General features: G+C 39.5%; 1 protein-coding gene across 1 annotated transcript in view; it reads left to right on the forward strand.

Annotated features, from left to right (window-relative positions):
• Positions 1–24,478, forward strand: part of NEDD4 (neural precursor cell expressed, developmentally down-regulated 4, E3 ubiquitin protein ligase) — a 117,721-nt gene that overhangs the window by 14,993 nt on the left and 78,250 nt on the right. The window contains exons 2-4 of the mRNA XM_006085921.3: positions 3,810–3,883; positions 6,537–6,615; positions 6,707–6,745. Of these exons, the coding sequence (XP_006085983.1) occupies positions 3,810–3,883; positions 6,537–6,615; positions 6,707–6,745 (192 nt within the window). The remainder of the gene's footprint in view (positions 1–3,809; positions 3,884–6,536; positions 6,616–6,706; positions 6,746–24,478) is intronic.

Here is a 24,478-nt window from a genome sequence, read left to right on the forward strand (position 1 = left end):
ATGTCCTCTTTTGAAAAGTGTCTATTTAGGTCCTTTGCCCATTTTTTGATTGGATCGTTTATCTTCCTTTTGTTAAGTTGTATGAGTTCCCTATAAATGTTGGAGATTAAACCCTTATCAGTGAAAACATTGGCAAATATGTTCTACCATGCAGTGGGCTTTCTTATTGTTTTGTTGATGGCTTCTTTTGCTGTGCAGAAGCTTTTTATTTTGATGTAGTCCCATTTGTTTATTTTCTCCTTAGTTTTCATTGCCCTAGGTCTAGGAGCTGTGTCGGTAAAGATACTGCTATGGCATATGTCCGCTATTTTGCTGCCTATGGAGTCTTGTAGGATTTTTATGGTTTCCCGTATTACATTTAAGTCCTTTAGCCATTTTGAGTTTGTTTTTGTGTATGGTGTAAGTTGGTGATCTAGTTCCATTTTTTTGCATGTATCTGACCAAATTTCCCAGCACCATTTATTGAAGAGACCGTCTTGACTCCATTGTATGCTCTTGCCTCCTTTGTCAAATATTAATTGAACATAATGGCTTGGGTTGATTTCTGGGTTCTCTGTTCTGTTCCATTGACTATATGTCCTCGTGCCAGTACCAGGCATTTTTGAGAACCATGGCTTGGTAAAATAGCTTGATATCTGGTATTGTGATCCCTCCAGCTTTGTTTTCTTTCTCAGGATTGCTGTGGCTATTCAGGGTCCTTTTTTATTCTAGGTGAATTTTTCGAGAGTTTGTTCTAGATCTTTGAAATATGCCATTGGTATTTTAATGGGGATTGCATTGAATCTGTAGATTGCTTTGGGTAGTATGGACATTTTAAAGATGTTGATTCTATCAATCAATGAACATGGTATATTCTTCCATTTGTTTATGTCTTCCTCTACCTCTTTTTTCAATGTCCTGTAGTTTTCCTAGTACAGGTCTTTTACATCCTTGGTTAAGTTTATTCCTAAATATCTTAATTTTTTTGGTGCAATGGTAAATGGGATTGTTTTTTTCATTTCTCTTTCTGTGAGTTCATTATTGGTGTATAAAAAGGCCATAGATTTCTGGGTGTTAATTTTGTATCCTGCTACTTTGCTGAATTCATTTATTAGGTCTAGTAGTTTTTTGATGGAGTATTTGAGGTTTTTTATGTATAGTATCATGTTATCTGTGAATAAGGACAGTTTTAATTCTTCTTTTGCTATTTGGATACCTTTTATTTCTTCTTGTCTGATTGCTATGGCTAGCACTTCCAGTACTATATTGAACAGGAGTAGTGAGCATGGGCATCACTGTCTTGTTCCCATTCTTAGGGGAAATGAGTTTAGTTTTTGCCCATTGAGTATGATGTTGGCTGTAGGTTTGTCATATAAGGCTTTTATTATGTTGAGGTATGATCCCTCTATTCCCATTTTACTGAGAGTTTTTATCAAGAAAGGGTGTTGGATTTTGTCAAATGCTTTTTCTGCATCGATTGATATGATTATGTGATTTTTGTCTCTCAATTTGTTTATGTGAGGTATCACATTTATTGATTTGCGGATATTGTACCATCCTTGCATCCCCGGAATAAGTCTCACTTGGTCATGGTGTATGATCTTTCTAATGTAATGCTGGATTTGATTTGCTAGAATTTTGTTGAGGATTTTAGCATCTATGTTCATCAAGGATATTGGCCTGTAGTTCTCTCTCTCTCTCTCTCTTTTTTTGTGGTGTCCTTATCTGGTTTTGGGATTAGGGTAATGCTGGCTTCATAGAAAGAGCTTGGAAGTGTGCCTTCCTCTTGAATTTTTTTGAATAGTCTGAGGAGGATAGGTTTTAGTTATTCTTTGAATGCTTGGTAGAACTCCCATGTAAAGCTGTCCAGACCAGGGCTTTTGTTTGCTGGAAGATTTTTGATCACTGCTTCAATTTCTTTGGTAGTTATCAGCCTATTCAGGTTTTTTTATTCTTCCTGATTTGAGTTTTGGGAGCTTGTATTTTCCTTCTTATAAAAAGTTTAAAGTTTTCTTTTTCACTTTTAGACTTGAATGAATCTGGAATTTATTTTTATGTGCAGTATAAGATAGTGATTGAATATTACTGTTTACTTCTTTGCTCATTTTTAGTCTTTCCTCTGAATTTCCAAATCCTTTAAAATCCATGAAAAAAATCCAAGGGGGAAGAGTTGAAATTGAATTCAACTTATAGGTTACTTTTGTGAAAACAAACAATAATATTATTTTCATCTATGAACATAGTGAACTTTTAAATTTGTTTTCTTTATGTTCTTCAATAGTTTTAAAAATAATTTTATCCATAGAGTTTTAAAATCTTTTTATTAAGTTTATTTCTGTGCCCAACAGTTCACTTACTTGGGAATTTTTTAAAATATGTATTCTGTGTTATAATATTTTCTTACCCACCTTTTAATTTTGAACAATTTCACATCCAAAGGACAGTTAAAGAGCCTGTATAGCCATCGCATTGCTAGTATTTTGCTTATTCCCTGTGTTTACACACACACTCATTTTCAACCTCTTATTTGTTGAGCCATTTGAGTATGTTGCAGACTTATTATATACTTTATTCCTAACTATTTCAATATGTTTATCTTAAAACTAAGATGTTATTATATAAAACCTGATCATAGTATTATGTGATACTCAAGAAATTTAATATTTTTGATACTTTATAGTAGCAATACAGTATCGTTTTATTTAACATATAATCTATTGAATGGGATTATAAAAATAATTACCGTCTTAAAATAGTTATTAAAAATGATTATGAACTCTTGATTTGTGTTATTGTGTACATAGCAACAGTGATAAATTCATATTAGTCTTAATAACAGCTACAGATTTTCTTGGAAGCAATGATAAATTCTTAATGTAATAATTTGACTGTTTTTTCTGGCTTTTCTTAGTGGATAATCAAATCATCTACAAATAACAAATGGTTTTCATTTTTTCTTGTATAGCTTTTAATCAAATTAATTCTTTTTGTTGTTGTTGTTAATCCTCACCCAAGGATACTCTTTCCATTGATTTTTTTTAGAGAGATTGAATTCGAGGGAGGGGGAGAAAGAGAGAAACATCAATGTGAGAGAGACACATTGATGGGTTGCCTCCCACATGCACCCTGCCTGGGGGCTGGTGATTGAACCTGCAAACCACATAACTGCCCCTAACCAGGAATCGAACCCATGACTCTTTGGTGCCTGGGCCAATGCTCTAACCACACTGGACAGGGCTCAAATTAATTTTTGGGAAAAATTCCTCCAATTAATTTTAATAACCTGATTACTGTATTTTTTAAAATATATGTTTATTGATTTCAGAGAGGGAGAGAGAGATAGAAACATTAATCATGAGAGAGAATCATTGATTGGCTACTTCCTGCACACCCCATAATAGAGATTGAGGCCACAACCTGGGCATGTGCTCTGACTGGGAATTGAACCTGAACCTCCTGGTTCATAGGACAACACGCAACCACTGAGCCACGCTGGCCAGGCTGGTTACTGTATTTTTTAAAAATATATTTTATTGATTTTTTACAGAGAGGAAGGGAGTGGGATAGAGAGTTAGAAACATCAATGAGAGAGAGAGAGACATCGATCAGCTGACTCCTGCATATTCCCCACTGAGGATGTGCCCGCAACCAAGGTACATGCCCTTGACCGAAATCAAACCTGGGACTCTTGAGTCCGCAGGCCGACGCTCTATCCACTGAGCCAAACCAGTTAGGGCCTGGTTACTGTATTTGATGTATATATTTAAAGGTATGTGTCTTAGATAAGTTATAAAGTACATGAAAATAAAATATACATTTTTATATTTTAGGAAAATGTTCGAATTGTGAGGGTGAAAGTTATAGCTGGAATAGGCCTTGCCAAGAAGGATATCTTGGGATCTAGGTAAGTATATTAGTATATTAATTTGGGCTGCAATTTTAAAATTTGAACTCGTTAACTAATTTTTTCTAAATGTTGGTTAGATGAAACACTGAATAATATTATTAAATTGAGGTAGAATAATAATATTTTCAATTGGTGGTTTACTAAATTCCTTCATATCTGAGTTACTGAATTTGTGAAATTAGACAAACAAAGGTACAACTCATAAGATACATTTATGATTTCTGCTTCTGGGCATCGATAAAATAGGCTGTGGGCAGTAGATGATGAATAAAGGCCCAGATGGATCAAGAGAAGGGGATGAACAAACACCCTACCCCGTGTCCCCTCTTTGGTAAGCAGCAGCCCTGGGATCACAGAAATGGAAAGGACTACCTGGGGCTGACTGCTTTCCTGTGCTGTTGGTTCCCAAGCCAGGAGGAAGGAAGCGGGGAGCAGTATCCTAAGCATGGTTCCCCTCACTCCTGTTTATTTCCTTGTTTGTGCTAATGCTGGGCAGCCCTCACTTGTCCCTTTCAGGCACCATGGAGGGGCAAGGGCCAGACCCGGGTTCCAGGGCACGGGCAGTGCAGCTTCTGGCTGTGTGCATAGGGTGCTTTCTTCCCCAGAGTGATTTATCTATTATGATGACCACACATTTAGCACCTTAAAAGAATACACATTTATTATCTCACTAGAGGCCCAATGCACAAAATTTGTGTAAGGGTAGGCCTTCCTTCCCCTGGCTGCTGGCATTGGCTTCCCTCCAGCTACCAGCACCCAGAACCTGGGCTTCCCTCTGGCTGCCGGCACCCGGGCTTCCCCCAGCTGCTGGCAGCAGCCCTCCCCCCCACCACCATACTCGCCCCGTCTGCAGCCACCCCCCACTTCCCCGTTCCCCATTGGGCGATCGGGGACTGCCAGTTGGAGGGAGGGACCAGGAGGTTGGCCAGCAGTTATATACATTTTGTCATTTTTCTGTAATGTATTGGTTAGAATTCATAGGTCCTTCCCACATTTAAGAGGAGTGTAACACAAGGACATGAACATTAGGATATGGGGATAGTAGAAGCTACCCTGTTGTTTATAATTGCCATAAAAATAACTCAAACAATTGCAAATTTTACGTTCTTTTCAAGTGCACTATGCATTCACCAACATAGACTATGTATAGAGCTAAAAGACAAGTCTCAGTTTTGAAAAGATTGCAATTATATGCAGGATGTTCTCTGATAACAATGGAATTAAGTTAGAAACCAATAACATTAAGATATCTAGAAAAATCCCAAGTATTGGAAATAAAACAATATACTTCTAAATAATCTGTAGGTTAAAGAAGAAATCACAAGAAAAATTAGAAAACATTTTGAACAGAATGAAAATGAAAATACAGCAATATCAAAATTTGTAGGGTGCAGCTAAAGTAATCTGTAGAGGAAAGTTGAGATTTTTAAAATGTTTAACTTAGAAAAGGGACAGGACCTAAGTGAATGATTTGAGTTCTAATTTTAAGAAATTAGAAAAAGAAGAGTAAATTAATTCTAAAGTAAGTAGAAGGATGAAAATAATAAGGATAAAGTGAAATTAGTGAAAATGGACAATGATAGAAAAAATCATTGGGATCAAAAGCTTGTTCTTTGAAGTGATCAATAAAGTTTCAAAACTTATATCTGACAAAGGCCTTTAATTCACAATAAGTAAAGAGCTCTTACAACTCTTCAATAATACCATAAAAAAGCCAATTCAGAAATGGGAAAAATCTTGATTTTCCTTCTCCATGTCTTTTTCCTTACTGATTTTTTTTCTTAGAGGGAGAGAGAGAAACATCAATTGGTTGCCTCCCGCACATGCCCTGACTGGGGATTGAATCCACAGTCTGGGTATGTGCCCTGACCAGGAATCGAACCCACGACTCTTTGCTTCATGGGAGAGTGCTCTAACCAATCGAACCACACTGGCCAGGGTGTCCTTCTCCATGATTCTTTTTAAAAGAGGTTATATGACATAATTATTTTTAACTGAAAGCACTTTACTTTTATTTTGTAAAAAGAGTTTATACCCATGAGATAACTTGGAGTGACCTGAGGTCTTGCAGGGCTAGTTCTTGAAAATTAGTGAATTAACCTTTTTAACCCAAAAGAACATAATAAAAAAATTAAACAAAAAATTTTTTAAAAAAATATATTTTATTGATTTTTTTTTTACAGAGAGGAAGGGAGAGAGATAGAGAGTTAGAAACATCGATGAGAGAGAAACATCGACCAGCTGCCTCCTGCACATCTCCTACTGGGGATGTGCCCACAACCCAGGTACATGCCCTTGACCGGAATCGAACCTGGGACCTTTCAGTCCGCAGGCCGATGCTCTATCCACTGAGCCAAACCGGTTTCGGCTAAACAAAAATTTTTAAATCTAAAAAGATTGCAAATCATTAAATTGGGACTAAATGGTGTTTGTTTTTTTTGTAATTCTTTAATTCTTTGTGTATTTCACTTAGCTTTTAAACAAGATGCAAAAATTACTATAATTACTTACCCCTGCCTAAGGAAACCTTTTAATTATACAAAATAATTGTAGAAATTGTTAACAAGGAAATTTCTGTGATTTTTTAAAATAGTTTGAATATCTAAGTTTGGGAATAAGCAACAGTTAATTTTTTTCTTAATTTTAACAGTGATCCTTATGTGAGAGTGACGTTATATGACCCAATGAATGGAATTTTAACAAGTGTGCAGACGAAAACCATTAAAAAGGTCAGGATTTAAACAAAAATTTAAATATACTGTTTTAAATTTATATGACAAAATATAAAAAATTAGTTACACTATGTTTACTCTCTTTTAGACTTTGAATCCAAAATGGAATGAAGAAATATTATTCAAAGTAAGTATGCATTTTATTTCGTCAAAACAGCACATTTTTTTTTCTTAAAAGGTTAGAATAAGTTCTCACTTATAATATTAGAAAATGTATCTTATAAGAGTTTGTCTAGATTTTTAAAACATTTTAAAGTTAAATCTAGGTATTCCCAAGAGGACATGGTCCTGAAACCATTTATTTTATTACAAAAAACATATATTCAAGGTAAGGTAATGAAGGGGTAAAGATTATTGTAAACTTGGAGTTATCTTATTCTAGTTTAATTGTGATTTAGAGACTATATGGTAGTCTTATTCTAATTTAGCATATTTTGATGTTTTTCCTTTAAAGATGAATCAATATTTGTGTCTCTCTAGTCATTTATTAAATAGACTGATCCAGGCAGGAGATGATAAGGGCCTGCCAGGAAGTGGATACGTTTCTTCATTTACACCGTTCATGCACATTCCTGCCTTCCCCGCACACTGACTCACTATACCTTAAGAGCAAACTCCAGTCAGCAGTTACTCCAGGCTCCTCAGGAGGCCCCTCAATCTGAGAACGTCTCCTTATGCGTATCTGTCAGAGTCCTTAACCTGATGTTATACACATCTATAAAACTATTAAGGATTTTAGCAGGATCCAATTTCAAAATGTAATATTCAACATGTCACCAAGATTATATACAACAAACCATGAAAATCTGACCAATTCTCAAAAGAAAAGACAGTCAATAAATGCCAGTCCCAAGATGACCCAGACATTGGAATTATCTGTAAAACCCTGTAAAGCAGCTATTACAACTATTATAACCATGCTCCATGATGTAAAGGTAAACACTTTTATAATTGGTGGAAAGATGGATGTTCCCAGCAGATAAATAGAAACCATAGAAAAGAATAAAATAGAAATATTAAAATTTAAGAACAGAATCTGTTAAATTCTTAAAATCACTAGATGAGCTTAACAACAAAATAGAGATAACAGTGAAAAGAATCAGTGAACTTGAAAATAATCAATAGAAATGATCTAATTTGAAAAACAGAAAACAAATATTGAAAAAAATTAGTAGAGCCGGAGGGACCTGTAGATAGTATTAAGTCTAATATTTGAATCTTTGAAGTCTCAAAGGAGGAAAAAGACTGGTATAAAAAAAATTTGAAGAAATAATGGCCCAAAAATTCCAAATTTGGTGAAGGACATGCATTTATAGATGAAAGAAGTTCAATGAAATCCAAACAGAGTACATGCAAAGAAAACCATGTTCAGACACATAATGAAATTGCTGAAATCAAAGAAAAAGAAGAAATCTTGAAAGCCAGAGAAAATGATACATTATGCATTGGGGAACAATGCATTTCTCATCAGAAATTATGATAACACTGTATAATTAAGGTAGTAAAGGAAAAAAGAACAGATATTTACTATTTCTGTTTCTTTTCCTTTGTTTCTGAAGTCTTAACTTTATCTCTGATATCAATTACCTTTACCTAAATAATTTCTTTTTTTTAAAAAAATATATTTTATTGATTATTTACAGAGAGGAAGGTAGAGGGATAGAGAGTTAGAAACATCGATGAGAGAGAAACATCGATCAGCTGCCTCCTGCACACCTCCTACTGGGCATGTGCCCGCAACCAGGGTACATGCCCTTTACCGGAATCGAACCTGGGACCTTTCAGTCCGCAGGCCGATGCTCTATCCACTGAGCCAAACCGGTTAGGGCTAAATAATTTCTTTCAGCATTTTCTTTAGAGCAAGTCTGCTGGCAATAAATTATCTTATTTTTCCTCAGCTTCAAATACCTTTATTATATACTGTCATTCCTGAATGATATTTTTTAAAAGTACAGAATTCTAAGTTGACTGTTCTTTTTTCCTTTACTACCTTAGTTATATAGTGTTATCATAATTTCTGATGAGAAATGCATTGTTCCCCAATGCATAATGTGTCATTTTCTCTGGCTTTCAAGATTTCTTCTTTTTCTTTGATTTCAGCAATTTCATTATGTGTCTGAACATGGTTTTCTTTGCATGTACTTTGTTTGGGTTTCATGTCTTTCACCAAATTTGAGGCTGGCACCGTCACAAATGGGCACAACTGAAGCACCAATAAGGGGACAGTACTCTACACAGATGGGGTGCCATTTTATTCATTAACCCAGAGACCTCAATATGAGGCTGTGTCTGCAGCAGAAAGTAAATATGGGTCCAGGAACAAAGGAGTAGGAGCAGGAGTGGCCCCACACGTTGCCAAAGACCCAGTGGAAGACTATGAGCTTCTCTTCCCTGCTACTCGGTTCTGCTGAGTTAGAGGTCCAAGTCCCACACTTTCTGGGGGACATGGCAAGGATCCTATCAAACCAGTCTACAGCAGCTGTGAGGGCACTTTGGGCTCCTTGCATCCAGGAACCAGCAGGCGACTGGGGCTATTTCTTGGTTGACCTTGCAGGTAAAGTCATTCCCCAGGGTCTATCTGGTTTCTGCAGGGATCAGACTAGAGGATTAAATGAACATATTATAGGAGCCACACTTGAATCCTTTAGGTCTTTTCTGATGGTACCAAACTCTAACGTTCCCACGAGGTTGCAATATTTTTGTTAGTTTTTTAAACAACTTTATTGAGATACAGTTCACAGAACATACAGTTCACTAGCTCAAAGTATACAATTGTTTTTAGTATATTCACAGAGTTGTGTAACCATCACCAAAATAATTTTTGAACATTTCATCATCTCAAAAGAGAAACCCCATACCTACAAGGTATCACTCTCCATTTTCCCTCAACACCTGCCCTGCTCCCACACAACCACCGATCTACTTTCTGTCTCTTAGATTTGCCTGTTTTGGACATTTCATATAAATGGTATCATACAATACGTGGTCCTTTGTGTCTGACTTCTTTCACTTAGCATAATGCTTTCAGGGTTTAATCATGTTATAGCACAGTGGTTCTCAACCTTCCTAATGCCGCGACCCTTTAATACAGTTCCTCATGTTGTGGTGACCCCCAACCATAAAATTATTTTCATTGCTACTTCATAACTGTAATTTTGCTACTGTTACGAATCATAATGTAAATATCTGATATGCAGGATGTATTTTCATTGTTACAAATTGAACATAATTAAAGCATAGTGATTAATCACAAAAACAATATGTAATTATATATGTGTTTTCCGATGGTCTTAGGTGAGTCCTGTGAAAGGGTCGTTCGACCCCCAAAGGGGTCGCGACCCACAGGTTGAGAACCGCTGTTAAAGTATGTGTCAGTATTTCTTTCTTTTTAATTGCCAAATAATAGCCCAGTGTATGGGTAACCATACTTATCCATGCATCGGTTGATGGACATCCGGGTTCTTTCCACTTTTCAACTATGACGGATAATGGTGCTATGCACATAACATTTGTGTACAAGTTTTTGTGTGGACATAGATTTTCATTTGGGGAAGTTTATACCTAGATGTGGAATTACTGGATCATATGAGGAGCTGCCAAACAGTTTTCCAAAGTAGCTGTACCATATCACACTCCCACCAACAGAGAGTTCTGATTTCTCCACATGTTCGACAGTACTGGTTTTTATCTGTGTTTTTACTAGAGCCCTCCTTGTGGGTGTGAAGTGGTATCTAACTGTGGTTTTGATTTGCATTTTCCTGTGGTTAAGGATGTTGAGCATCTTTTCATGAGCTTATTTTCCAGTTGTGTATCTTCTTTGGAGAAATGTCTGTCCAGATCCTTTGCCCGTTTTATAATTGGGTTACTTGTCCTTCTGTTACTAAGTTGTTGTAGTTATTTATTTTTCTATAGTAGAAGGTCCTTGTCAGATACATGTTTTGCAAAAATTTTCTCCCATTTTGTAGGCTGTCCTTTGATGTTATTGATCGTGTCCTTTGACGCACAAAAGTTTTATATTTTGATTAAAAATTATCTATTTTTTCTCTGCTTTATCTATTGTTCTCTTTTGTTGCTTGTGCTTTTGTTGTCATTTCTGTCTTAGATTTACTGTCCTGACCAGAGGGAGGACAGTTTCAGAGGCTCCCACGTGGCCTTCTCCCTGTGAGCTCTTACCCCACAGCCACGGAGTCAGTGTGGTGGTGGTAGTGAGGAGATCCAGCTTCCAGGATGTCAATCCCAGTCTTACACTTGTAAACCAGGGAAATGACTACTGGGTGCATCCACAGAACCGGTGGACTCTGGGTAAGCTGAACAGTAGCCAGGACTCCTTTTATTTTCTCACTCTACAAGGGAAGCCATGATGATGCTTTGGGTTTCTAAGTGTCGACACAGACCTTGTTTCCAACAGTCCTCAGTATGTCTGAGTATTCATTTTCCCCATAACACCGTCACCCAAATAAATGGCCGTAGTCCTTTTGGGGGAGGAAGGCAGGAGTCATATCATACACACTTCCTGCAATGACGCAGGGTCCTCCTTCTAAGGACTAGGGACCTTCTTCAGTGAGTGGGCTTTGGATCAGAATATTGGCTCAGCTTGGGGCCTGGAGGAGAGATTGTGACTTTTTTAAAATGGAGAAACTGTCCTTAACATTCACTTCTCCATTGTTGTCTTCTCGTGATTGTACATGTGAAGCAGCGCCTTCATTGGCCCCCTGCCTGTTTTGGTAGGAATGCCATGCCCTATACTCTGCAGGCCCAGTCAGCTCTGCCTCACAGCTCCTCCGATCTGTCGTGTTAGAGTACTTGTAGCCCCCTGATTCTGGCAGTGAAATGCCACCGGCTGGCCTCGATTACTGGAGGAGGGGAGGATATCTGTTTGCATGGCTACTTGCATAGAGCCCAGCTCTGTGACCCCCCTTCTTACCATGAGCCCTAGCAGCAGAAGAGAGCCACCACTGCACTGCTTGGGGATGCTGCTGCCCCTTCACCAGCACATGCCTGATGACTGTGGTTAATGGTGTATCCTCTGGGCACAAAAATATGAGTATTTTGGCCTCATGTAAATTATATATACATTAGAGGCCCGATGCACGAAATTTGTGCAAGAGTAGGCCTTCCTTCCCCCGGCTGCTGGCACCGGCTTCCCTCTAGCACCCGGGACCCGGGCTTCCCTCACAGCCCCAGCTTCATCCAGAAGGATGTCCAGTCTAATTAGAATATTACACTTCTATTATTATAGATATATATATAAAACCCTAATATGCAAATAGACCAAATGGTGGAACAACCAGTCGCTATGACGTGTGTTGACCACCAGGGGGCACGTGCAGAACATGATGGGCGTCAGCAGCAGGTGGCAGAGTGCAGAACATGGTGGGCGTTGACTGCGTTGGGATGGTGGAGCAGGTGAGCGGGGGTGCCAGACCAAGGTGGGGCACCAGTCACTGTCATAGGGGTGAGCCTCTGGTGGTTACTGAAAATTCTTTGCTCCCGTTAGCCGTGGTCCTGTCGGGTGCTTGCACCTGCTGCCGGCACTGGCCCGGATCGCTTGGTGCTGTCAGCGGGTGTGAGCAGCGGCTGCCGGCCCCAATCACCCCTGAGGGTTTCTCCACCTCCCCCTGCTCCTGAGGGGCGATCGGGGCAGCAGCTGCAGCTTGCACCCACTGACAGTGCCAGCCTCACTCGCACCTGCTGTTGGTGCCGGCCCCAGACACTCCGAGCTGTCAGAGGGTGCGAGCAGGTCCGGTGCCATCAGCGTGTGGGAGCGGCAGCAGCGGGAGCGGGGCTGCCGGCAGACAGGACTGGGGCTGTGGTTGGAGGGGCCGGGACCTGCCCCTGTGCCCACCACAGCCTCTCAGCCACAGTTCCTTACAAGGTGCACGAATTTGTGCACTGGGCCCCGTGTGTGTGTGTGTGTGTGTGTGTGTGTGTGTGTGTGTGTGTGTGTGTGTGTGTGTGTATGTTTGTTTGTTTGTTTGTTTTTTGGCCACTTTCATTGACCGTTTTACTCCTCCTCCTACCTTCTGCTGGGGAAACACAGGCATTTCCAGTTGGCTCATTATTTTTTCAGGCTTCTAGGAGCCACCCTAGCAGTAAATTTACCTCATCTCATGGGGTCCTTGACAGGATATTAAATCCCAAGTCAGTGAAATCTTGCTTATCCAGTCTTCTGTTTCTGCCCCTTTGATAGGCTTTGTCATCCCAAGGGTATTTCTCTGGCTTCCGCTAGTACATGCCATTTAATTCTTGAAGCTGCTTCCAGATGTAATAATCTCTTTCATCCTATGTCAGGCCCAGTGGGTTATGCTGGGATTTAACACTGGCTGTTACCGTGGTATGCCGGAGAGAAGTTAGAGAAACTCCCGAGGAGAGACCTCTTTTCCTTGTGGGGGAGAAGCCCGGCAGTGTCTTCCTGCGTGTGGGAACTGCTAGCTCTTATTACAGAGGGACGGGCTGCTCTGCAAGCTGTGAGGGGTAGGGACCTGCAGAACTAAAATCTTGGGAGTATTCACCCAAATCCTTCTATCTGTGGGATAGGAGTCAGGGTCCCCGTTTTCCCAGCTAGAGCCCTGACTTGAACATAGTAGACATGCAGTGGCTGAGCATTTAAATGTCTGTGAGCTCTGCAGTTCTGTCAAATTCGAGAATGCCCCCATTATCTCCCTGTAAGTCATCGATACAGCATAGTAGTAACTAGCCACTCCATTGTTTTTGTAGGCATTGTTCTTCCCATATCTTTCAAGTGCCTTAAACATCACGCCAGGACAGATCCTCAGAACACCACTGGAGAAATCTTTAGCAATTGGGCCATCACCTTATGCCTGGGAATTGATGTGTCCTACATTCAGCTCAGGATGGGGAGCTCCTGGCCTTCCAGGTGAATTTGGGCTGGTCCTAAAACCCCGCTACCTATATCATCAGTGTTGGCTTTGGGCCCTGTAAGAAACAGACACCGAGATGGGATTACATATGCAAGAGGCTTATTAGGGAAGCACCTGTGAAGGTCAAAGATGGAGGATGCTCATGCTGTTAGGCTTCATCAGGATGCAGCCCTAACCTCATGAGGTGGGAAAGGATTGGAGAGGAGGAGCTGTACCCTGTAATGCCATTCTGAGCAAGTCTTATTCCGGCTGATGGAGAGTTTCGCAGCAAAGTTTCTGTTAGAGAGGTCCTGTGTCGGGGAAGAATGGCCGGGTTCTTGAACCCCCACTGTGTCCAGTCTTTGATTGCAAGCAAGGAGAACACAGTGGGTAGATTCAAAGGTGCAGGTTCAACTCGGAGCTGTCAATCTACTACGCAGGATCTCTTACAAGAGATCTGAAAGAGGTCTGAGTGGCTCAACTCTGGCTGTTTGTTACAATTGTGATGTTTAAGGATGCATATTATAATCCTTAGAGCAGCTACTAAGAAATTAAAACTAAATTATCTCTAAGAATCCAAGAAAGGAAGTAAAACATAACACCAATAAATACTTAATTAAAGGGGAAGAAAAGAGGAATAAAGACAAATAAACTTTGAAAACCATCATCAATCAACTTAACCTATTTGTTATGTATAGAACATTATATCTAATATCTAAAGATTATATATTTTTATATAAATACTTAATTAAAGGGGAAGAAAAGAGGAATAAAGACAAATAGGAAAGAAATAGAAGGATGATACTTGTAAAGCCAACCATCTCAATACTTTTTTTTAAAAAAAGCAAGATTCAGCTATATGCTATTTACAGAAAATACAATTTGAGTACAATTACACAGACAGCTTAAAAGGAAAACTACAGAAAAAGATTTATCATGCAAACACAAAGCTAAGAAAACCTAAACAAAACCCAGATGTTGTTGTATTAACATTAGATGAAGTAGACTTCAGGATGAAGAATGCCAGTATTATCAGAGATAAAGAGGGATATTTCTTTATCATAAAAGGGCTTATTTATCAAGAAGACATACAATCCTAAACTTGTATGCACCTAATAAAAGAACTTCAAAATTATGAAGCAAAATTGACAGAGCTAAATAGAGGAATAAATAAATCCAGAATAGTTGAAGATTTTATTACCCCTCTCTCAATAACTGATAAAGCAACTAGACAAAAAAAGTCAGTAAGTACATAAAAACTTTGAAAACCATCATCAATCAACTTAACCTATTTGTTATGTATAGAACATTATATCTAATATCTAAAGATTATATATTTTTATATGCCCATGGAACATCCACCAGGATGAGGTCACATACTGTGCCATAAAACAAGTCTGAATACATTTTAAAAGGTTGAGATTCAACAGAATATGTTCTCTGACTACAACAGAGTTAAAATAGAATTCAGCAACACAACTATATCTGGAAATTCCACAAATATTTGCAAATTAAGCAACATTTGAAATAAGCCATTGCTTAAAAAAGAAATCGTAAGAAAAGTTAGGAGACATTTTAACTGATTGATAAAGCATACATATCAAAATATGAGATAAGCTAACTCAATGCTTAGAGAAAAATTTGCACCTTTATATATTTATATACAAAAGAAAAAAAAGATTAAAAATCAATTATCTAAATATCTACAGAGAGAGAGAGAGAGAGAGAGAGAGAGAGAGAGAGAGAGAAAGAGAGAGATAAGAATGGAAATCAATAAAATGGAAAATGGATAAAAAGTAGACAAAATAAAGGAAACCAAAGCGATTCTTTGATATGATATGGCTAGCCCAAATAAGAGAGGATGGAAAAAATCTCGACCAATATCAAGAATGAGAGGAATATCCTATAGACAAAAAAAAGGTAATATTATGGACAATTTAATGACAATTTTAAATAAGCTAAAATGGAAAAAGGCCAAAAATATAGCAAAACCAGTATGAAAAGAAATAGAAAATATGGTTATCTGTTAGAGGAATTAAATTTGTGATTAAAAATTTTTTTAAATTTAATATTATAACTAAAAATCTTCGCATTATTTTTTATCTTGATTTCTGATTAGAAAGGATGCTTGAAAGTCAGTACTACTTTGAATTAGAGATGCTACCACAAAAATAAGAAAGAAGGTCATTTGTAAAGGCTAAACCAGGCTCGGGACTCTACTGCCTTTTACTCATTGTTTCTTTTACTGTAATTTTACTGTTACCAAGTGTTCCAGCCAGCATCACTTTATTCTGGGATCATAGGCGGCACATTTATTTCAATCAGAATTTTGTAAATTTATTGCAAGGATAAATAGATAACCTGTGGATCAGTGCTAATTCATCACAGCTAGATAAAGAACTGAGAATACAGGGTGACTTAGTACTTTCTGTACAAAGGACATGATGATGGGTGGCCTCTACTTTCCTCCTCACTTATATCATTATTTATACATAGCACACAACATTGTAATTGAATGCATTCACATAAAAATGTCTATTGAGATAATATACCACAGTAAAAGTTTGGTTATTGGGCATTTGGCCAAATGGAAATTGTGGTCAGAAGTTGAAGGAAGCCTTTATATCTTTGAGAAAACATGAAGTTCAAAGAAAGTTTTTTTGGAGAACTGTTATTGTTAGAGACAAACAGGGGACACTCCACATTGAAGTTAGTGCTCAATAGCAAGGTAGAGTAAAATCTGCAGTTATAGCTGCTCCGATGAGAATGAGGGAGGCAAGTTACCCATTAGGTGTAATGTACACAGTATGGACTCTCTAAGCCTACTGCGTGCACGTGTGAAAAGGCAGCCCACTCCGCTCCCTCTATTCCCATGGTGCTTGCTTTGTATCTGCAGTATTCATATTCATCCTATTATCTATATATATGAAAGCCTAAGCGACCATTATGACCAGACGACCAGAATGACTGGAGTGACCAGTCAACCAGTCACTATGACGCTCACTGACCACCAGGGGGCAGACATTCAATGCAGGAGCTGCCCCCTGGTGGTCAGTGTGCTCCCACAGCCAACCTCCTGTGGCCGGCCAGTGGTGCTGGCTGCCGGCAGCCGTTTCTTCCTCTTCCCGGCGACCACCACCTCTTCTCCCGACCCCACTGGGGCCTTTGGCCCCAGGCTGGGACGAGGAGCCCGGGGTGGGTGGCAGCAGACATGGCCCCTTTCCCAGGGGGGCCGAGGGCTGGCTCCCTCCTTGGGGCCGGCGGCCAACCTCCCACACCCTGTCCCTTCCCGGGGCTGACAGGCCACAATGGCCCAGTCCTGATTGGCCCTGATCACTGGCCAGGACTAGGGACACCACCCGTGCACAAATTTGTGCACCAGGCCTCTAGTATTTACATAATGTGTATATGTTCACATATACGTGTGTTACGTTGCAGAAGCAGTGCAACTTGTACATAATAGATATTTTAATAAAGAGAAATAAAAATCAGCCATAATTTAATCTCCATAAAACTACCACTGATAGTGTGACCTTCTAGTTTTTTTATCCATATATTTATCCTCATCCATCTCCACACACACACACACACACACACACACACACACAAAGTTAGGGTGATATTTTCTGTGCTGGTTCCCCAGGCACTTTGCTGATGCTGGTTAATGAGGTGGCTACAGTCCCCACCCTCAGTGAAGCTCGGGGTCTGCTGTGGGCCCTGTGAACAAGTTTCTCTCATTACTAGTGTGCTGGGCATTAGGAAAGTAAAAGCCATGTGTAGGGAGTGAGTATCAGGGGGATAGAAGGGAATCGAGGGGATTCCCTAAATAAGTTTAGGAAATTCAGGCGAGGTCCTCTGAGGAAGGGTGTCATTTGGGATGCTTTCAGCTCCAAGCAACATATCTGAAGGCGCAGGTAATGTTGTCTTAAAGCATATGCACACTTGTTATCTCTAATCACAGAAGCACACGTAGAGGAAGGGTGGTGACTGCAGCAGCTGAACAGAGTCACGTCGGACCCAGCCTCTCTGGGATTCTCTTGGCTGTCTGTCCTTGGTCACGAGATGCTTGAAACAGTTCCAGACGCCATAGCCTCGCTCCATGATGCCCAGAGGCAGAAACAGGAGAGTCTTTCCCCTGGTATTTGCCTTAAGTTTCCCCCAGGAAGCTTTGATTTATATCTCTAGGGCCAGAATTGTGTCATGTTTTTATTTTTAACCCCGTCCCTCGTGAGGAGAATGGAGTTACCCCCAGGCTTAGAGGAATCAGGATTCAGCCCCTGAGGGTGGTGAGTGACACACATGATCATCTTGTATTTGAATAAAATCAGAGTTATGTTGGCGAGGAAGTAGCCGGGCACCTCATTAATAAAGCACTAAGTAAATGATGGTACATCCACACAGTGAAATCCACATCAGCTGTTTTAAAAGACTGATGTATATGTATTGACAGAGCATTAATTTCAAAATATGTTAAACGAAGGAACAAAAGTTCAATACATTGTATACATGATACACTTTTTTTTTTTTTTTTTTTTGTAAAAACAAATTTAAAAATGCTTTCTCAAATGCTGGTATTTGCAGGGGAAAAAATTCTGGAAGGACCAAAGAAACTGTATTTTCTCTGAGGGAGGGACAAGGATAAGAGAGAGTTTTATAGTTCACTATATATCTTTTTTATTGTTTGGGTTTTTCTTCCATGACTATGTATCTATAATTTATTTTTATATTTGTTGACTATAAATAACTAATTGTATAGAGAAACAAAACAGAAATACATAAAATAATAAAAATGCTAAGATACTTTATATAATGCTTTATGCTTATACAAATATTTACCTAATTCATTTAACTTTTTACACAGTTTTTACTTTAAAATGTCCTTACAATATATGTCTACACAAAAACTTGTACATGAATGTTCAGAGCATCATTATTCATTATAGTAGAAAAGTAGAAAAAAACCCAGATGAATGGATAAGCGAAAGGGATATATACAAACAATGGAATATTATTCGGCTATAAAGAGGAATGAAGTAATGATACATGTTACAACATGGGTGAACCTTGGAAACATTATGCTAAGTGAAAAAAGCCAGTTACAAAATACCACATATTGCATGATTCCACTTATATTAAACTAGTAGCCCAGTGCACGAAATTCGTGCACATTGAAAGGGAATTAATTAGAGGAACGTAATTTGGACTCACTATCTAATATCAATAATATGTGAGCATGAGGCAGTCCAAGTTTCTGAAATCAGTGACATAAATTTTCGCTATTACTTTGCCAAATAAATGGAATTTACAGATATCATTTAAAAGAGCATTCAGCTTAATATTAAAAACTCTGGCTACCAAGTCAGGTCTATTTTCAACTTTTTGCCAGCATTGTAAATTGTTTGCAATATCTGCCCATTTGGGGTTGCATGTCATGGTTATGAATAAATCGGGCTTGTCATACTTCGTTACAATTACCATAGCATCCTGATATCTCTGCTGCATATTTCTGGGACTACCCTCAGAAGATGATGGAAGTATTATCATTTTACCAATCCGCACATTGTCATTTTCAGATCTAGATTTGAGATAATCCATCAAACCACTATATTTTTTAACTCTCAACTTAGATTGGTTTGCTTTGATGAAATTTATCCGATTAGCCTCCATTTTTGAATATGAATCCACGATAAACTGTTGAGTTAATTTTCCTGCATTTAAAATAAGATTGAACGTGTCCCGCACAGAGAGATGAAATCCATACATAATACTGCATTTGTGTGACTCGTGTCCTTACATTTTGTCTAGTATTATTGTCGATTACACTGTTGTCTCTGAGTCTTAATGCAATATCTGTTCTCCAGCCTTTTTCACCATGTGGCAAAAGAATAGGATATGTCATTGCATCTAATGTAGAAAACAGGATACTGATTTGTTTCATTTTAGTGGTATCTGGATTATTGGGATCTGGTTTACAATGAATGAGCAAGTCCCTTTCAAAAGGAAGTTCTCCACCTTCGTTTCTGAATATGACAGCAATCTCGGTTACACGGGGAGAATTATATCTACCTGGGTCACTGTTACGATCGTATTTAAGTGCCATTGTTACTTCCGTGGGAGCAATACCTTTTGCTGCTGCTTCAGATTGGGCTTCCTTTTCGACCTCATGTAGCATCTTGTACGATTTTGTTAATTCATTTATTTCATGCATGAGGTTGTTGATGTTGATCATGTGTCTTTCTGAGCAGCCTTGGTTTTCTGGCATTGCTAATCTTTTACTTGTAGCTTCGGCTGTATCCAAAATATAGAGTTGAGCAAACTTCCGAGAAACACCATCCAAAGGATATAAAGTTCCAGTACGGTGATAAACTTGTCCGTGTATTCTAAAACAGTATGGCCCATATCCTGATGGCGATGCAATATTTGCACCCATGGAAGCAAAAGCAAAAGAATTATTTATGGATCGAATATTTTCCATGAAATTCTTACTGTCAGAATCTTCGTTTGTCATTAATCTTTTTAAATATGCCGGGTAATCTGGAAAATGTGTATCATTTGGACAGACTTTCCCTTTGCTACAACATCGAGTAAATTTCCCATTGGATGGTTTTTCATCAGAGAAATTTAGTGATAGGCAAAATTCACATCGAACAGTCATTCCACCACAACTGTGTTCGAGAATTGCATCGTCATGTACTTTATTTTTGCTGAGAAGGCAGTTTCTACCGGTATTGGTAGAACTTGTTGATGACTGTTCTCTAGACATATTGTGTCCTCGCCACCGCCTCCGTTCAATTTCAAAGGCACGTTGGTCTTTAGACATTTTCTGTCGATAATGCCGGTGTTTTTCGGCATCAGAGCGACGTTTTTCCAGTAGCTGGTGTTCAGATACATCCTGTCACAGGTGCCGCCTTCTTTCGAGATCAGACACATGCTGCTCTGCAGACATTTTCTGTCGATAAAGCCGGCATCTTTTGGCTGCAGAGCTACGTTGTATCAACAGTTGTTCCTTTAGACATAGTCCCACCTCTCTACTGTCATGGTCTGAGATGCAGGTGAATGAGAGTCCTGGCTATCAGGCTGCTGAGAGCTGTCTGACCAAAGGCTGATTCTGGCTGATTCTGCGGGGGTGGGACTTCCTCCTCCCTGCTGTCAGTTTCCACAGCTGTGATGAGGAAGCTGGGGTGACAGAGGGAGCCGCGCACTCCAAGCTGCCCTCTCCCTCGCTCTGCTCTATGTCCAGCGGTTTCCTGCTCTGCCAAGTCCTCTAAACCTCCCGCTCTCCACTGGCAAGGTCCCAGAAGCCCGGGGCGTGGCTAGGTGTGGGCTGTCTCGCCTCCTGGACTGGCAAAGGTCCTGGGAGCCCACAGGCGTGGCTATGGCCTCGCCTCCTGGGAGCAGTTAAGGTCCTGGAAGCCTGAGGGCATGGCTACGGCCTCACCTCCCAGACCGACAAACGTCTTGGGAGCCGCAGCCTCGGCCTACTTCACCTCCTGGGGCGTCTGACACCTGCGTATGCAAATTAACCGCCATCTTTGCTGGGTTAATTTGCATAGTCACTCTGATTGGCTGGTGGGCATGGCTTGTGGGTGTGGCTTGTGGGCATGGCTTGAGTGTAGCAGAGAGATGGCTAATTTGCATGTTTCTCTTTTATTATATAGGATTTCTAAAATAGTCAAACTTCTGGAGACAGAAAGTAGAGGTTGCCTGAGAATTGTGTAGGTTGGGAGGAAATTAGGGGTTACTGCTAACGGGCATTGCCTTTCTTTATGAGATAATGCAAATGTGTTAAAATTGTGATGGTGGTTACACATTCTATGAATATACTAGACATCATTGCATTGTACACTTTCAGTGGGCCATTTGTCTGATATTTGAATTAAATCTCAATAAAACTATTTTTAAAAATACGCCTACATCGTTTTCCCCAGAACCCACCAGCTAAATTTCCAGGCACTTCAGTTTTTTTATGAACACCATGGAATAACTTGTCACTTATCAATACTTTTGTTCTTTGAAAATTCGGTTACTCCTCTAGCAAGGTTTATTTTCTACTCTTTTATGCATTTATAGACTTACATACTTATCCTTTTTTCAGGAGACCTATGGCCAATATTTTTATTTCTTCTGCTCTCATCTTTCCTATAAATATGACCCTCTGAGCTATTTTTTGTGACCATAGGTTTAATCCTATTTTTAATACATTTATTTTAAAAAAAAACACCTCATCAAAGAATTCACACATAGCTTAAAAATGAGGTACTGTAAAGGGGCTTATAGTGAAAAGCAACAGACTTTGGTGCCCCATCCTCCCTGCTTCTCTGAAGGGACCGCTTTTTAACTGTTTCTGTTTGTTTTCTGGTCCTTATTCCCGTATTGCTCACTAGCTCATACATTCATGTCCCAAACTGACTTCTAGCCATAATAGATGAGTAAATAGCCAGCTTATATTTGGCCAGTAGTTTGGCCTCTCACGTACGCGAGGCTGAAAATAATTTGTCCTGAGAAACTTGAAGGCGTTGCCTTTACATCGCTGGGCATTGTGCTGTAGTTGAAAAGTCTGATTCTTGCTCCATGGGGGGTGATCCTTCTCTCTCTGAAAAGTTTGATAATTGCCTTTATCCCAGTGTTTGAAAATTTCATAGCGCTAGGCTGTGTGTGTACAGTTTTAAAAATTCATTGGGTTGGGCCTTTGGTAGACGTTTCAGTTTAAAGACAACTGTTTCTCTTCAGCTCTGAAATTTTATGTGTGAATAATTTCTGTAATAATGTTCTTTCCTCTGTACATAATGTTGTTTGGGGATTCCAGCTATTTGGATACAGGGCTGCCCAAACTGAAGTACATCTTTCCCAGCCAGTATCCTCATGTGACCCGCAGAACACAGAAAGTGGTTTGAGTGACTTTCTCACATCTTCCAAGGATGGTCTTATCCAGAACCATTGTAGCTACATAGGAGAGAAATTAATAGATAACGTACAGTGAATGTCTTAGGACAGGGGTCAGCAAACTTTTTCTTAAAGGGCCAGTTAGTAAATATTTTAGGTGTTGCCAGCCAGGAAGCAATAATTGAGGCTATAATGTGGGAACTTATGTATCCATTTAAAAATATAAAAAACATTATTATCTTATGGGCTGTAGGGAAAAAAAAGCAGGTGTCTGAGTTTGGCTCATAAAGCATAGTTTGCATAACCTCTCTTTTGGGTCATCAGAACCTAATTCTTTCACAGCATCCGTTCAGTAAGCAGTGAGGATAGTCTGTTTCTAGTGTATTTGGCTGGGCAGGGGGACAGTGGTAGGAGACAGGCCTGGAAAGGCAAATTGGACTCAGATCAGAGGCATCATTCTATGCTCGGGTTTGGATTTTATTCACTAGGCCGTTAGGAATAACTTTTGAGTTGGGCAGGAAACATGGCCCAAACTGTCTTTTAGGGTCAGTCACTCCAGTTTTAGTAGGAAAGATAGATTGAAAAGAGAGGATAGTTGTGGGGAAAATCCTGTTAGGAAGCTATTAGTTATGGCCTGAACCAGGACAGCAGAGCCTCATTAGAGTAGACATGATTCTTATTTTCTTAGATTATTCATTGTTTTTGTTTTGTGTTGTTTATATATGTCTTTATTGATTTCAGAGAGAGGAAGGGAGAGGGAGAGAGAGATAGAAACATCAGTGATGAGAGAGAATCATCCGTCGGTTGCCTCTGGAACGCCCCCTACTGGGAATCAAGCCCGCAACCCAGGCATGTACCCTACCTGGATCGATGCTCAGCCACTGAGCCACATGGGCCGGACTAGAATATTCATTTTTATATTTAATGTCTACAGTGTCTGCCAGGTACTTTGATAGACTCCGAGACTTCTGATTTCCCCCTCAAAGTGTTTTTCCTGGTCTTGTCTCCCCCCGTATTCCCCCGGGGACAGTCCAGGCAGAGCTCTCTTCCCTTCGTGCCTGAATTACTGCACTACAGTCCCTGTGGACCTCAGGGTCTCTCTCCAGTCCAGTTCATTTTGTGTATCACTTGACAAAAATAATATTTACATGGGACCTACATCATGTCATTTTTCCTTTAAAAGCTTTTTTTTTTCTTCTTCCCTACCAAGCAAATCTTAACTCCTTTTTTGGAGTTCAGTTACTTCAGCCTGGCTCTACCCTAATTAACTAAATATTTCTTGCCACTTTCTAATGACAAAAAATGTTCCTATTGAGCTCCATTGAGCATGTTCATTCTGTCCCCATGCCTTTCCTCATGCCGTCATCTTGCTGTGAATGTTCTCTATCCTTTCTTTTTCAAATTCTTCCCATTTTTCAAGTCTCAGCTCAAATTTCATCTCCTCCCCGGAACTTCCTCTACATGTTCTTAGAAAAGATCATTATCTTACACTATTTTTCTGTCCCCCTGGTGTCTAGCTCTTGATTGGGTTTCCTTCCTCAGAGTTGTTCCTGGTTACAATATGGCTGCAGGAGTGCCAGCTATCCCATCCAAGTCCCAGGCAGGAAAGAGAAATGCAGAGCGCCTGAGGAACATCTGTCCCAGTTGAGACAGCCCATTTAAAGAGCTCTCCCAGAAACCCCATCCAATGACTGCCATCAGATTGGCCTCCCTGGTCACGCTGACGTGCAAAGGAGTCATTTTTAGGTAGACATATTCAGAGTCTCAACGTTGAACAAGTCCATGGTATTTTGATCTGGGTGATGATGACACAGTAAAAAAAAAAAAATCACCAAGCTGCATATTTAAGTATAAAGTATACATTATGCTTTACTGAATATATGTTATACTTCAAATAAAAACAGGTATACCCCAGTGTGGTGGCTTTGGGCACATCACTGCAGGTAAAATCAGGATTATGTTCTCAGCAGGAAGTGAGAGTGGACATTGGGTTAGGTATCTTAGTAGCACTGTCACACTTATAGGAGGTTTTTATGAGGGCTATCAATACTTTTTATATGTAAAGCTTTTTATATTAACATATCACATTTTTTAATGCAATATATTTACCATAGGGA

Source organism: Myotis lucifugus, unplaced genomic scaffold (genome assembly GCF_000147115.1).
Source record: "Myotis lucifugus unplaced genomic scaffold, Myoluc2.0 scaffold_23, whole genome shotgun sequence".
Taxonomy (NCBI): domain Eukaryota; kingdom Metazoa; phylum Chordata; class Mammalia; order Chiroptera; family Vespertilionidae; genus Myotis; species Myotis lucifugus.